Here is a 15,761-nt window from a genome sequence, read left to right on the forward strand (position 1 = left end):
ATATTTAATATATAATATTATATGCAAAAAAATATTTTTTTATGTAAAACATTTCACTTTTGTATTTTGTGCAATGTGTTTTGATATTATCTTTTAAATTGATGTTTAATTTTATGGTTTTATATATTTTAGGTGTTTTTTGATACAATGGGAAGTTAACACGTGTTGCCGGTTGGTACAGCAAAAATATGAATGAACAAGAGGATCATATACATATGGATTATGAGTTTAATTTTCATCACATGTAAAATAATTTTATATTAATTGTAACACGTACCACATAAAACTTTACGCTTAAACCATAAAACAGAGATGATGTGGTGTTACGATCTCTAAAATAAAAAGTGTACATATAATAACAGAAAGAGTATAATAAACTAGGAGTCTTGAAGAACAGATGAAATAAAATCTGCGAAAATAAAAGCGCAACGCTCAATTAATGAGTTAACTTGCGTGCTAAGGAAACTATAACTATCCAGCATAAGATAACACAAATAGGAATAGAGAGCCAAAGACAAAATAACAAGCTCCTCACTCAGCCCGCGAAGTCAAGACTGGCCGGAAAATATATATACACATACATATACATATCTAAAACCCAAATTTACATAAACAAAATCATGTCTCTCCATAAACCTCTAAGAGGATCAAAAGAAACAAGTTATGCGGAGAGGAAAACTAAGTACATATATATACATAACTATATAACAAAAGTAACCCGACAGCCACTTCGCTTCAAAAGTCCAGACGCCTAACGAGGTGCCTCTCGACCTGCATCTGAAAGACGACAACACAATATGGGGTGAGAACCAGAGGTTCTCAGTATGGTAAAGGTGCCACACATATAAGATATAAGGTCCTGGGAATGCCAAAGACAATCCTAGAACGCCGACACTCAGATTATAAAGCTTAAAGTATTAGACAGAAGCCATAAAAGGTTATTTTCTAAGAGTATCTAAGCCTAACTTAACTTAATGTTAAATCTAAATCCCATACTGCCATTCCTCCATACCTCCATCTCCGTCAGCATTTCACAGGCAAATAAACAGATAAAGGCAAGCACAAGAAGGTTACAAATACTGCAGGTAACAAATATACATTTAACATAGGAAGTACACTTAGGCACACCCAGTTAATGCACAAACAAGTAATTCAAGTAGTATGCACATGACGCATGCCTGTCCTATGGCTGATGAGTCTCATCTTCGGTTATCAAGCCAACCCGACAAGTCCGGTTTGCTAAACCGTTGGACTGTCCCCCGACGTGCATCCCCATGAGTCTATGCATTGTTGTCAAACTCTCGAGTTGACTCGTACGAGTTTACGAGTTTAGATATGGAATCGAGTTGACTCGGTCATAGACTCTATCCTGAGTAAACTCGGCTAGACTCGGCTAGACTCGGTCAAACTCGGGCAAACTCGTGAGTCTAGGACCGAGTTAGCGAGTTTGTATTTTTTTTTCATTTTTGCTCAAAAAAGCGTCATTTTGAAACAAAAAAATACTTTATTTTATTAGGGTTACGATAACACTCCCAAAGAATGAAAGAAAACTCACTCACAACTTACTCATCTGCATCGTTTCTCTCAAGTCTCACTTTGTCCATGTTCTGCCGCAGTTGCCGTTTCCCGTCGAGCTGCCGTTATTCACCTGCGTCTGCTACCTCTGCTCTAATTTGTGCCATTGTCTTTATGAATTTTACCTATGTTGCCCTCTGCTTTGTATTTCTTCACATCTCCAATATCGGCAACTCCATCATGCTATCACCGTTCACGAGTTCAACTACTTCTCCTATAGTCCTATCTCTACTCGGGTTTGCACCGTCGTGAAATCCATGACTATTTGTCACCGTCGTTTCATGCTGCTGTTGCATCCTCACCACCGTTGCCTGCTGCACCCTTGTCTTCGATCTGCTGTTCTTGAGACTTTTCCCCTTCTTTTCTTCTGTATCCTCTATTTTTTATATGCCTTTTGTCCTTTTTTTGAGCCTTTGCTTTTTGATTTAGTTTTTCTTTTCTTTTTAAATTTTATTGCTTCTAATTTTAGTCTATTGCTTATCATTTATGTTAGATTGCCAGATGGTTCATCCATTCATGGCTGATTAGTAATTAATTATTTTGATTAGAGTTAATTTGATTATTTGATATTGTTCAATGTTCAATTAAATATTTAGTATTACAGATTTAGAATTTTTAATTTTGTGTGTTCTATGTTGTATTTGTATAAGAATAATTATAGAGGATTTGAATGTGTATTTTAAAGTATTTGTTATAATGTATGCTATTATTTTTAATTTATTATGTGCTTTAAGATTGATATTATTAATTTTGAAGGGTTAGAATTGAGTAAATATACATTAAGTATGATATATATAAACTTCATAACAGGTGAACTCGTACGAGTCTACGAGTTAACTCGCGAGTCGAGTCTAGGTCAGCTCCACGAGTTTACTTAGACTCGCGAGTCTATGCATAGCTTTTACTCATATATATATATATCAAATCGCTCAATGGGGTACCATTTTCGGGAATTTATAAGTGCCCGGTCACCCCTTACGTCGTAGGGTCAATAGAGTATCGAGTTTTCAACCTGGTACACGTGGTGGCAAGCCACGGTACTTTACCCAGAGAATCTCATATCTCAGATCATTTAATTATTCAAGCCAAGTATGATGCATGATCATCCGTAACATTTCATAATCAATTCATCATTTTTTAGCTTTACTTTACTTCTAAGTTATCCCCATTTTCTATCTTCATCTTATTATCAGGTTTAATGCTACTATTTATGACAAAAGGAATGAAAATAGAGGTTTAGAAGTTCGAAATAGAATTTAAAACCCAGAAAAATTATGTTTGCTGAAAGAGGAGCCACGCGTCACGCGTACGCGTGGGAGTATAAAAATGCAGCTCGCGCGCGCGTCCCTTTGTCATGCGTACGCGTAGGTAAATACTTCATGTCACGCGTGCACGTGGGTCATGCGTATGCGTGGACATGCTTGCTAGCCCCTTACGCGTACGCATAGGACCAGTTGCGTACGCATCGCCAAAATTCCATGGCACGCGTACGCGTGGACGTACATTCTCTCAAAAAAACCAGATTCAGTAGCAAGTTGCAGAATTGAAAGAAGGAAATCAGTTTTGAGTTCAAATCTTCCAACACCTATAACTTCTTCGATTTAAAATATTTTTCACCCGTTCTTCGAATGGCATAAACTTCACGAATCCAATTTTTACTTTAAAACAAGTTGGAAACAAATTGAGAGTTCGAAAGCCAAATTATGCCTCGTCGAAATTCAGCCGAAAACCAACTTTTTACAAAACCCCTTAAACCTTATTTACATCCAAAATCTCCATTCCATTCCTTACCAAACTTACCAATCCCAACACTATATACCAATAACAAGACTCACCATAACTCTACACCATGCTATCAATCACCATTCATCAACATTATACATTTCAACAAATTCATCATGCCTTCATTCAATATGTTTGCAATCCTATAATCACCAACTTACTCATGCTTCATTGTAACATCAATATAATAAAAACCTTCGTCACATAATCAAATCACATCATAAATATCAAAAATACTAAGCATTGTACGTTTTCGTGCGTTCAGCTTATCCTATGGTCATCTAGCCTAAGTTTTCACAAAATATTATATATTAAATGCACGAAAGCTAAACCATACCTTAGCCGATTCCCACGTAGCGATAAACAATTCACCCAAAATAAACACAGCCCTAAAAGCTCAACAAAATACCAATGCCCAGCCTCCACCAAAATTCCAACGTCCACAATTTCAAACTCCAATTATTTATTCTCAACCTAATATACATTCATAACACATATATACCCAATTTAATATCCGAATACCCGAAACATAAATTCAGCAAATTAAATAGGATTTATGATATCCTCATCTTACCCAAGCTTCACATAAACAAGAGTGAACGATTTTCTCAAGCTAATTGGATCCTAAAACATCAAAGAGCAAAGAAATTCAACATCTCTATTCAATTTTCGAAAATTTGGGGGAAGAGGAGGCTGAGAGTGAATAAGCAAGTTACCAATGAAATTGTTCCAATAGAAACGTAGAACTCGATGCGGTGGTCGTGTGGCCGCAAACGGTGCAGCAATCGAAACTCGGACGGAGAAGTTACGGCGAGTTGAATTTGCCGTAAGGGTTTCGGGGTTCTTTTCTTCCATGGAAGCTTTCAGCGTTGCTTCAGCTGAAATGAGGAAGAAAAGGGGCTTTGGTTCATTTAAAGGTTGGTCCGGTTGGGTCTACAGGCTCGGTTTAGGTTCGGTTTAACCGGTTTGGCCCGTTCAGTCTAATCTTGGGCCGAATTTTTCAAAATTAGTGTCAAAATTCTCGTTTCGATGAGCTCTATCCTAATTTGATATAATATTCACATTTCTAATCTTCTTTATTAAAAATTAATTTATTGAATAATTACTTACTAATTTTACGGGATTTACAGAGTCCATGTTATTGCAGGAAGTCTCCACTTGGGTTTTAGCCACTATAGTGTCTGTTGATGTTGGCACCCGCGATTGGTATTATGCCTCGTGTAAGAGTTGTCCTAGAAAGTTGTGGAGAATAAGGGTCGATATTACTGTGAGAGTGCAAAAAATATAATTAATTGCGGAGAAACAAGTACCGGCGTTAAAATTAACTATACCGGCTTAAATCTATTTGGTACTTTGAGTGAGAAAAACTAACATCGTGAAAATGACAAGGAAAAATATTTAGAACATAAACTTGAACACTTATCTTAAAGGTTTGGCCCAAAATCGGGCCAAACGGGCTAAGATTAAGATTGGGTCTCACTTAGACCCAAGGCCCAAACTCACATACTAACACTCCTCAACACTCATTTTAGCCACATTTGTCAATTTAGAGAGAGAGAGAGAGTCCTAAATACTTTTCACCCACCACATTCAAATCCACATAACTTCCAAACCGTAACTTTGATTGACGATCTGTTTGCGGCTACGCATTCGTCTCGATCCTCTCTTCGATTTCATCTAGCTATTGTGGTAAGAAACTTCGAAATTCTTGTCACATTTTCCATTTATCTTCAATTTCATCTTTGAGGTGTTGAGAAGATTTTGCTTTTTGATGTTTAAAAGAGGTTCAATCTTGAATTCTAATGGAATTTCAACCCAAGATTACGTGAGACAAGATAAAGAATCTCAATTCCCCAAGATTTTTCACTATATGCAGAAACCTAGACTTGAACTAAGAGAAAATTGATGTGATTAGATGAATTAGGAGTTGTTTGGCTTGAATTTGGCGCAGAGCGGATTCGCTTGGCGTGGGATCAGTGCGGAATTGAGCTGAGGATCACATTTGTAAGGATCTTGGTGGACCTAGACTGGTTGACATTGGAAGTGCCAGAGAAGAGATTTTTTTCCGAGGTTGAGACCGTCGTTAATAAAGGGTCTTAATTTCGGATAGACATTGTGTAACATTATGTGAAAACCTAGGTTAATTATCCCTAGGATAGGATTAAATGAAAATGGTAGTTGTTATGATTAATTGGTTGTGAATTATGAGTTGTATTTGTTGTTAAATAATATGAATGCTTATTTGTGAATGAGTTTGAATATGAGGTTGCGGTATGAGTGCCTAATATGGTAATTGATGTGAAAATTGGACTGGAGGTTGTGATAAGGTGAGGTATTCCCCTACTTGATAAGTTGAGGTAAGCGATGGCGTTGCCACGTGTGATACGTTGTTGAATTGATGAGAGTAAATTGGATAAGTGATTGTTGGTTTGTTTGAAATGTAGTGTGGAATGGATCTTTTATTAGGTCTTGAATAGTTGGGAAGGGTAGAGAATTGATAGATGTATATTGAGGATGCTCATAAATGGCTTTGGGATGGTTTAGAACTGAATTGGGATGTGAATTGATAAAAATGAATATTTGTGTAAAATTGACAAAAACAGAATTTTGATGAACTTCAACGGGTCATAACTTGGCGCTCGAAGTTTGGATTTACGTGAAATCTACCTTAAATTAAAGCTAGTGAAAAGATCTTTAAAATAGTCTAAAAACAGATGAAAACTGATAAATGTGGCAAAAGTTATTGATGTTTGAACTTAGGGGTGAAAAATTGAATTATGCAGAGTTGCAGAGTTTTTATCAGAACTGAATCTGTCGATACGCACTTATCGTGCATACACATGCGTCATGCGTACGCATAAATTGTAAAACAGAGACAAATGAAAACAACCTTGCGCGTACGCACAGGGCATGCGTACACATGATATGAAAACATAATTGAAATGCGTACGCATGATGTCCCAACCCGAATTGAAATCGCCCATGCATACGCACGACTGTGCTAATTTTCTGAAAAATTTTATTTTTGTTTGTTTAACCTCCCTAATCTGATTTATAAACTTCTCCAACCTCCATATAGAATTAAATAACCAAGAATTAAGCTTTGAATACACTGGAAAGTGATATAATGAGATGAACCGGTTAATTCCCAAATAACAACTTCGTAAACCGGATGAAATTATTACGGAGATGGTGATTTTATCCCACCCGCGGTATGGACGGTGGTGATATCCCGCCCACGTATTAATGAAATTGACAAATTGATAAAAGATTAGGGATTAATGAATTTAAATGTGATAAATTGACAACGAATTGGAGTTAATGCACCTAATAATTTGCGAAGTTGATTAGAGTTAATAATAAGTGATTAACTTCCTGGGTAAGATGCAAGGACTGTGACTTGTCCCACTTTCTCTAAGTTAAGTGGGGATGGTGATCTTGTCCCGTCTTTTTTGAGGACGGTGGTGCTATCCCCCTCACGAGGAAACAAAACTGATTACTTAATAAAGAATTGGGGATAAAGAACATAATAACTTATAGAACTAATTTAAGTCAATGATAATGATAAATTATGGTCTGAGTGATCGGATTAGTGAGGACGGTAGTATTATCCCACTTGTCTAGTGCGTTATTGCTTTGTGGGGAAGGTGGCTTTGTCCCGCCCACGATAAGGACAATGGCATTGTTCCGCTCATGAGATAAGTAAATTAATGAATTTACAAACAAATAGAAATTAATGAATCTAATGACTTGTGAAATTGATTAAAGACCATGATTATGATTATTTTGACAAGGTCGGTGGTTCGCCCCGCTTTCTAGGCAAGGTCGGGGATTCATCCCGCTTGCTAGGCAAGGTCGGAGGTTCATCCCACTTACGAGGCAAGGTCGTGGGTTCGTCCCGCTTGCATATTTGGATTGGCACCTGCACCATGCAAGGATGGAGGTTTCATCCCACTTGTTCGTAGTTGTGGTGTGATGTGGAGACGGTAGTCTCATCCCGCCTATATTCTTTCTGTCTCTGAGGTGCACAAAGCACTTACCCTGAGAGATATACAGGACACTCACCCTACAAGGTGTACAGCGTACTCACCCTAGGAGACTATATATATGCGAGGAAACAAGTTCTTTATTAGAATGTAGAACAAAGAGACGATATTTGAGTCAACTACTGGATGTATCGGGTTCTGATAGAATAATCGACGTGTAAGCTCATAGCTAGTAGGATAGGCATGCATCATATGCATCTATGTGAAATCGTTTGAGTCTGCATACTGTATTTGTTTTGCCTATGTGATTATTTCTGTTTAATTGTTATTTACCTTACTTGTTGTAATTACTTCTGGTTGTGCTTGACTCTTAATTACTTGTGTTTGTTATGACTACTGAATAAATTTCTGAACCTTTAGTTACTGAATTTTGAACCATTATGAGATTGAGAGAACTGACGACTTGAATTGAGAAGAGTGAGAATCTGAGATCACTAATATAGCTGAGATTTAGTTTGATTACCCTGCTTGGATTAGAAAGGATCCTAAACTTGGAATCATTATCCTACTGGGAACCTTCGGGTTCTCACCCGTTGTAAAATTTTATTGAATTTTCATATACAGGACGTGATGCACCTCGTTGAGTGTGCTGGATTCTCTTGGAAAGCGAAGACTACTTTTGGAGTTTTATTTTGTACTCATTGTATTTACATTCTCCACTTTTGAACACATATTTGTAAATCCCTTTTAGAGGTTTTGTTGTATGGAGAAACAGGATGTATTTTTTGTATATTTTGATTTGTAATATAGTCTAACCGGCCTTTTCTTCACAGGTCGAGACTAGTACTACTTATGTATTTATATTCTGAATCCTATATATATTTCTGTATCTCTTTGTACATGTGTTTATACGTTTTTCTTTACCGCTTTATGAGAGATATGGTTGTTGTCTTGTTATCCTTTTTTTACAGGCTCCTAGTGTATTATATCCTTTTCGAATATATGTATGTATCTTTTGATTTTAGACGTCATAATGTCTAACCACCTTTGATTTACGACTTAAACATAAAACTCTGTGTGGTAAGATATTACAAAAACAATACTTTTGTCTTTCTGTAGCTAATTGGAAGGAGAATTTCATATAACCAATATATAACATGTTCTAAAAATAAAAGAATAAAAAATAATTGCTGACTTGTATTATGTCATTCACATAGACGGATCCAAGTTTTAACTTGTGGAGGCAAATACTCCCAGCATAACAAAATAAACTACGTTTGTTTATAAATATTTTTATCATGGTAATACGTATTGATTTACTACTATACTATACCAGAACAAATTTTAACCTAAAATTGTCTATAATAAAAAAAACATTTGCGGGTTATTTATTTATAGAAAAAAATCCAATTTCTATTAAAATAGTTTTGCTGTATATCTCTCAGAGTGACAGTCACGGATAAAAATAAAATTGGAATAAAATGTTCCAGATAAAGGTAGACAAAAATAAAAATGTATTTATAGTGATTTAGAAATTTTACGATGAAATAACAGTGAAAATACCGTTTTTAACCGGAGTTTGCTGGACCCCATTAACCAGCACCATTTGGATATGAAAAGTGACGATAAAAATGAAATAAAAATAGTTACAAGGATATTTTATCCATTTTTGACACTAGTGTGGTAGGTTTTTTAATACTTAGCACTGCATTCCTTATCAATTAGATAAATATTAAATTTTTATTTTATTATATCTTATATGAATATTGGAAACAATAAGCTAAGTGGTCCTATCCTATGAAAGGAGAGTATTTTCCATTTTTCCTCCGAAAGAGAGAAGGAGCAAGTGAGTGACCGAGGAAGCGCTTGCCACGTCGGAGAGAGAAAGAGAGAGAGAGTAAAAGCAGTTAATGACGGTTAGGATTGGAGGTGGTTTTAACCGTTTAAGATGGTTAAACTCTAAACCTGGTTGTTTGAAAATGCCTTTACTAACTTAACCATGGTTAAGTACCCTCCAATATACTATTGTGTTCGGCCAGCGCACACTTTAGCCCCACAACTCCTCCACGTTCTTCTTCTTCTCCCATGCCATTCGCTATATAAACCCCTCTACTCTCTCTGCCTTCTCTCCCAAACTCCACCACTTTTCTCTTCTCCTCTTATACCTGAAACTTCTCATCACGACACTCAAAAGATCGAAGCTACCATTGTTGAAGAAAAAAGCACCAATGGAGGTTTCTATGAAAGGCTTCACGCTCTGTCTTTTGCTCATGGCGCTGCTCTCAGCTTACTGCGCTACCTCAATTAACGAGTCCGTGAAATTTTCATTTTTTAAATCCTTTTTTACTTTAATTGTGATGCGAACGATCAAAGGCGAGAGATTTTTTCTCTCTTTGTGAGTTTCGGTGTGTCTCAATTCTGAATTTCGGTGCTTCGATAATGGAACAGGGGCAATGTAGGAACGGGGAGCTTGCAGAGCTCGAAGAACTCGTCAATGGTGGAGAGGTTAGTGTTTAGCAGTGTCGGTTTTCACTAGTAGTTGTTACTGCTTCGAGCTGGTTTCTTTTAGACGTTGACGACGTCGTTTATTTTCCGTTGGAGTAGTAACCGTAACCGTAACGGTTTCAACGGCAATGTGCTGCGCTGGAACCGTTGGATTTGGTTGGGAAAAGTTGGAGCTTGAGCACAGAGAAAATCTCTAAGCCCTTGAGATCGGATCTTGGGAAATCCGAACCGTTAATCCTGTTACGTTAGTTTTTTCATTTGTGTTTCCCATTCAGTCTCAGTCTCACGATGAAAGCGTTCACATTCAGATCACACATTTTTTCTTTATAAATTACTATCTCATCTATCTTCTTTTATTTACTTTTTTTATTCTTGTTTTAAGTATAATTTGTTACCTGTTTTTCAATAACATTTTATATATTATAAAGTTACTGCAGGAAAGGGAGGTTAATTGTGTCATTTCAGCTGCTGATTTTTTTCCTTTTGTTTTATTTTTCTACGATTTTTCAGGTCGGGTGACACTCTGATGAATGAGCACGCCGTTGATAATCCAGAGGAGATAGCTTCTATGGTTGATACGTAATATCTCTCTCCCCCTTTCTCTCTCTCTCCATCTCTCCCTGCATGTGTGTATATAAAAATAAAACTATACTTATTATATTTCATTATTTTACTTACTTTTCCAGTTATATATATTTGTTGAAACTTTTCCAGATATATTATTGGTTCTTATCTTTCACAGCATATGCCATTGCCATAATGCCATGTGCACACTGTATTAGTTTATTTTGGTCCTTGTGCTTAGGAAAAAGGACTCACATGTCCAGTGTTTCGCAATCAGCATTTTCTTTGTTCTAATTATCAACAGTAACCAAGATCCAGCACAAAATTAGGAAAAATATTTAAAAGATCAAACACAAATTTGCAACAACAAAATTGATCGTAATAAATGTCTCTTACGTGTCTTCTATGTGGTCATCTGCCTAGTGAATTGAAGGTACAGTCAAGGTGGTCACTCCTATAGTCCTATACTTGTGGTAAAATGTTTAACTCAAAGCTGCTATGCTTTTTACATCTTTTGTTCAATCTATTGCTTTGTCATGAAGCTAACTCCATTATTTTCTTTTAATTCTTGGGCTTAAACCCAAAATTAATGCCTCATTAACATAACAATTAAGATACCACCCGGAAAGTCAAACATCATTAACAGAAAGTGTTCATTTCAGCAACATCACCTAGTTGGAACTTCGAATTCTGAGGCCAGGACCTATTTAATTAAAATTCATAAGTTTTGCATGTAGTAGAAGTACAATTTTATTCCCTATTAAATGACCTTCAGCTATTTCTTTTCACCCACGGCACCATATATCTTCAAATTTCTCAATACTTTTCTTTTTGCTGCTTTAATTAGTTGTTCATCATATCAAGCTCTCTTCAATGGTTCTAAGTTCTAACAAATCAACCACCAATCCACCATGTTCCTTGTTTCTAGACGATATATCGCTTTGAAAAGCTGAAGTCGCTATATATTCTGTTTGCCAGCTTCATCACATGCTAATGTCTCCAGATCCAGCTCTGTTGCTTAAACATATATTTTGCTTCCTTTTCCTTTCCCCTTATCCAAATCTTGATTCCAAGTTTAAACACCTTCTCAAAAACCTCACATTTTCTAGCTTTGTCTAAATCCTGTTTTGTTTTTAATGCTTACAAATGATCTAGCTTTCTCCTTATAAAATTGTATTTCGTGGTCCCTTAGTTTCTTCCCTACTCACATTCATTGGTCGACAGTAGGTGAAAGTTAGGAACAATTAATAAAATACCACACAAAAAAAGGTTAGGGAATTCAGTGAGTGGTAACGCGATAGAACAGAGGCATATGCACAATAAATTGCCCAATTGGCAGGGAATTCAAAGATTGATTCTAATCAGTGAAGTACTACTTCAAAGTCTTCATTACCAATGGGATACAGTAATGGTCTCATCTTTTGCACATGATTTATTTGGTCCTACCAAGTTCATAAATCAGTGGTGAAAAATCTCGTGTGTGTATGTCATCCTCTGCATGAAAGATACCATATATATATAATATTCTAATAGTTATCGAATCACACTCTGGGAACTTATGCGATTCCCGCATTATCCAACAAGGTGGGGTATGCCACATGAATGAGCTACCTTCTCCAGCCTGTCCACATTCACAAGCTCCAAAACTGAACATTAGATCTGGTCTTGGTTTGGCCATGAGCATCTTCTACACATTGTTTTGCTTTGGCTGATCTAGCAGCTGTTATATCTGACACAATTATTATATCTCTTATTCAATGTGATAACCCTCAATGAACTTTTTGGCCATTAACACCGACACCCTCAAGTCCTAATAGGAACAAATTATTATTTAGGGAAGATGTCAACCCCCATTTTCCGTATGGATCGTATCATCCTATCCGTATATCCGTATACATAGTAATAATTGCAGTGCCCACATGACCCACTCATTCAGCTCGGTCGGAAATTTTTATAATCAAAATTCGAAAGCTCAAAACATGATTAGTTCCACATGGTTTTCTTGTAACGTGCATGTTAACCATTAGTTATCTTTCCATATGTCTATAGGATATTCAAGTCTTTTAATAATTTGAAATTTCTATATATATTTTCATCTAATTATGACCTACTAAACTTTAACATCTGAAATTGTTGTTTTCCTAATCAAACTTTTGCTATTAAATCACAATATGCTAATATTAAATCACAATATGCTGTGACATATCACATATGATTGAATAAAAAAATGTGAATTGCATAACAAGATGGAACTTATTCCAAACGCCAGATGATAAATGCAATGAAAAGTTTGGCTTGTATTATTAACAATTCTAATTCTGATGAAGAACTGATTCCGACCACGTTATTTATCACAAAATTATTGTAGTCAGTTAGCAGTTGATTTAACAAAATTACTGTGATGAATGTGAAAACAGGACCATTCGCAACCATACAGCAAGAAGGAATCTGAATTTCTTCTCATGTGGATCTGGCAACCCGATCGATGACTGCTGGCGCTGCGACAAGCGCTGGTTCGCCCACCGAAAGCGCTTGGCAGATTGTGGCATTGGTTTTGGCCGCAATGCCATTGGAGGCCGTGATGGAAGGTACTATGTTGTCACTGACCCTGGCGATGATGACCCTGTTAATCCCAAACCCGGCACTCTTCGCCACGCTGTTATCCAAGACAGGCCATTGTGGATAGTCTTCAAGAGGGACATGGTCATTACTTTGAAACAAGAGCTTCTCATGAATAGCTTCAAGACCATAGATGCTCGTGGTGTCAATGTTCACATTGCTTATGGTGCTTGCCTTACACTACAGTTCATCACCAATGTAATCATCCATGGCCTCCATATCCATGATTGCAAGCCAACTGGGAACGCCATGGTTCGCAGCTCGCCGAGTCATTATGGATGGAGGACCATGGCTGATGGCGATGGAATCTCAATTTTTGGTTCAAGTCACATTTGGATTGACCACAACTCGCTGTCCAATTGTGCTGATGGACTCATTGATGCCATCATGGGGTCAACTGCTATTACCATTTCTAACAACTACTTTACCCACCATAATGAGGTATTTAATCCATGTTCCCCTTCGTGCTCCATTATTTATATTTTATTTAAAATATAAATAATGCCTAAGTGATTGAGTTCATCGAAATCGAACACTCTTATTACAGGTTATGCTACTAGGACACAGTGACTCCTATGTTCGGGACAAGCAGATGCAAGTAACGATTGCCTACAACCATTTTGGGGAGGGTCTAATCCAAAGAATGCCAAGGTAACATAACATAAACAAACGTACAATTTTGTTATATGAGTACAGCTAAGATGTTATTGTTGCTATTAATGTTCAGGTCACTTCAATTGATCTGGCTTTCCATTATTTTTTATTTATTAATAGTTTTTGGTCAAGGGCATTCCATTATTTGTGTCGGATTTAGGCCGTATATGATTAGTTTTATAGGGCTTTATAGGCCCACTAAGACGTATGGTAATGAGTGATTATTCCTATGGGATATAGGTCCATTTCTGAAAAGAAGAAAGCCATTAAAAGGCAATGGACAATGGTAATGAATGATTAATATCCCTTGGGCTATATCTTTCGGATCTTGTAAAAAAAAAGTGTGAGCCTCATAAACTACAAATCCGGGTCCGTGTCTGTGAGTGTTTGACTGTTATAAGCAAAAAAAGAAAAAGAAGGAAAAAAAACTTAGATCCAAAGAGCAAGAAAAGACAAAAAGAAATACGTTAATAGAGCTAGAGTTATTGGATATTAAATAGTGAAAACGTATTATGGTGAATGCAGGTGTAGACATGGATATTTCCACGTGGTAAACAATGACTATACTCACTGGGAGATGTATGCAATTGGCGGCAGTGCTGATCCCACAATTAACAGCCAGGGCAACAGATACCTTGCCCCTCAGAACCCTTTTGCTAAGGAGGTAACATCTTATTACAATAAGTTTGATGCGGTGAATGGTGATGCACTTTATTATGTTCTAAAAATGTATAAAAACTGATGTATGCAGGTGACAAAGAGGGTGGATACAGGGGAAACAATATGGAAAGGGTGGAATTGGAGGTCCGAGGGAGACCTTCTTCTGAATGGAGCATATTTCACTTCATCAGGAGCCGGAGCTGCGTCAAGCTATGCCAGAGCCTCGAGTCTTGCCGCCAAATCCTCTTCTTTGGTCGGAACCCTCACCTCTGGCGCCGGTGTTCTTAGCTGCCGCAGGGGCTACATGTGTTAAAATACCAAACAGGATGATGATATAAATCCAGAATGCAAATCAAAATGAAAGAAAGAACATGATATATAAAACAAAGGGAAGAAAGAAAAGTTTTCATTCTTCTTCTCCCATCATTGTTTTACATTTGTTACAGTCTTGTAGATGTATCCCATTGAGTTTGCAGCAATTGTGGTGACACCGTATGTCGTGTCTCGTCCCCAAGTTAGATATCATATTAAAAAAAAAAATTTGTACATGTTGTCACATACGTCGACCGTTATCAAATTGATAACAGTGAATTGCTTAAAAGAAGCCGTTTACAAGGCTTCAATTATGCAAAGAGCATTTACCCCTTATAATTTCTATTGGGGGGAACAAACCGTCAAATCCTATTCCACTCTCTTAGTCTTACTATGTAGTTTCTTTTTTCCCCCAGTTATATAGCGTCATAGAGTTCGGCCTTTGTTTGCCCCTGTTTGTATGCTCTTCGTGATTTGTGCCAAACAAAAATGGGCCAGAAAGGGGAAACAGTTTGTATTATTGGAACAGTTATTGCATTTGTCTACAGAATTTTATCCCTTTTATATCCTACTGCCGTAAACTCGCGCTTTTCCTTTAAATCTTTAATTGCAAAAGAATGCTCAGACAATTATTTGTTTAACAGCGAAGCAAAAGCACCAAAATAAAATTTTCACAAACCAATCCAGTTAAATACACAATATAGGAATATTCCAAGTCAAAAATCATATGGGCCCAGAGAAATTGAAGTTTTTATTGTCAAAAATTCACAATAGGAAAGACAAAAATCTACAGAACCTAATGAAGTAAACCCTTTTACTATAAATCAAAATAATAGATACAGATACACAAAACTAATCTTTCTATTAGTTCCGAAAAATATCAACAATTAACAAATACATCACCAAAGCTGGTGAAAATCATAAGGTTTTAGAACTCGAACCGATCATAGAACCATTTTAATCATTGATTTATGAGTTTATTAAATTTAATTGATTTAATTATAATTCAATCGAAATAATTATTTTATAATAAAATATAAATAAACTATTAAAATATAATTAAGTCTAATATAAATTTTAAAATGTTATCAAAATTAAAAATAC

The 15,761-nt window shown here is 36.4% G+C and overlaps 1 protein-coding gene and 1 long non-coding RNA gene across 2 annotated transcripts; one reads left to right on the forward strand and one right to left on the reverse strand.

Annotated features, from left to right (window-relative positions):
- Positions 515-4,244, reverse strand: LOC110267872. The gene is made up of 3 exons (XR_002355826.1): positions 4,074-4,244; positions 3,695-3,981; positions 515-777 (listed from the first exon to the last, which is right to left on the reverse strand). It is a non-coding gene; the product is annotated as an uncharacterized LOC110267872 (long non-coding RNA).
- LOC107625551 (probable pectate lyase 8) lies at positions 9,568-15,223 on the forward strand. Its single transcript, XM_016328217.2, has 8 exons — positions 9,568-9,654; positions 9,792-9,848; positions 10,359-10,427; positions 12,830-13,472; positions 13,579-13,682; positions 14,211-14,349; positions 14,437-14,674; positions 14,717-15,223. The coding sequence occupies exons 1-7, from the start codon at positions 9,572-9,574 to the stop codon at positions 14,656-14,658; spliced, it is 1,317 nt and encodes a 438-aa protein (XP_016183703.1). The 5' UTR covers positions 9,568-9,571; the 3' UTR covers positions 14,659-14,674; positions 14,717-15,223.

Source organism: Arachis ipaensis, chromosome B02 (genome assembly GCF_000816755.2).
Source record: "Arachis ipaensis cultivar K30076 chromosome B02, Araip1.1, whole genome shotgun sequence".
Taxonomy (NCBI): domain Eukaryota; kingdom Viridiplantae; phylum Streptophyta; class Magnoliopsida; order Fabales; family Fabaceae; genus Arachis; species Arachis ipaensis.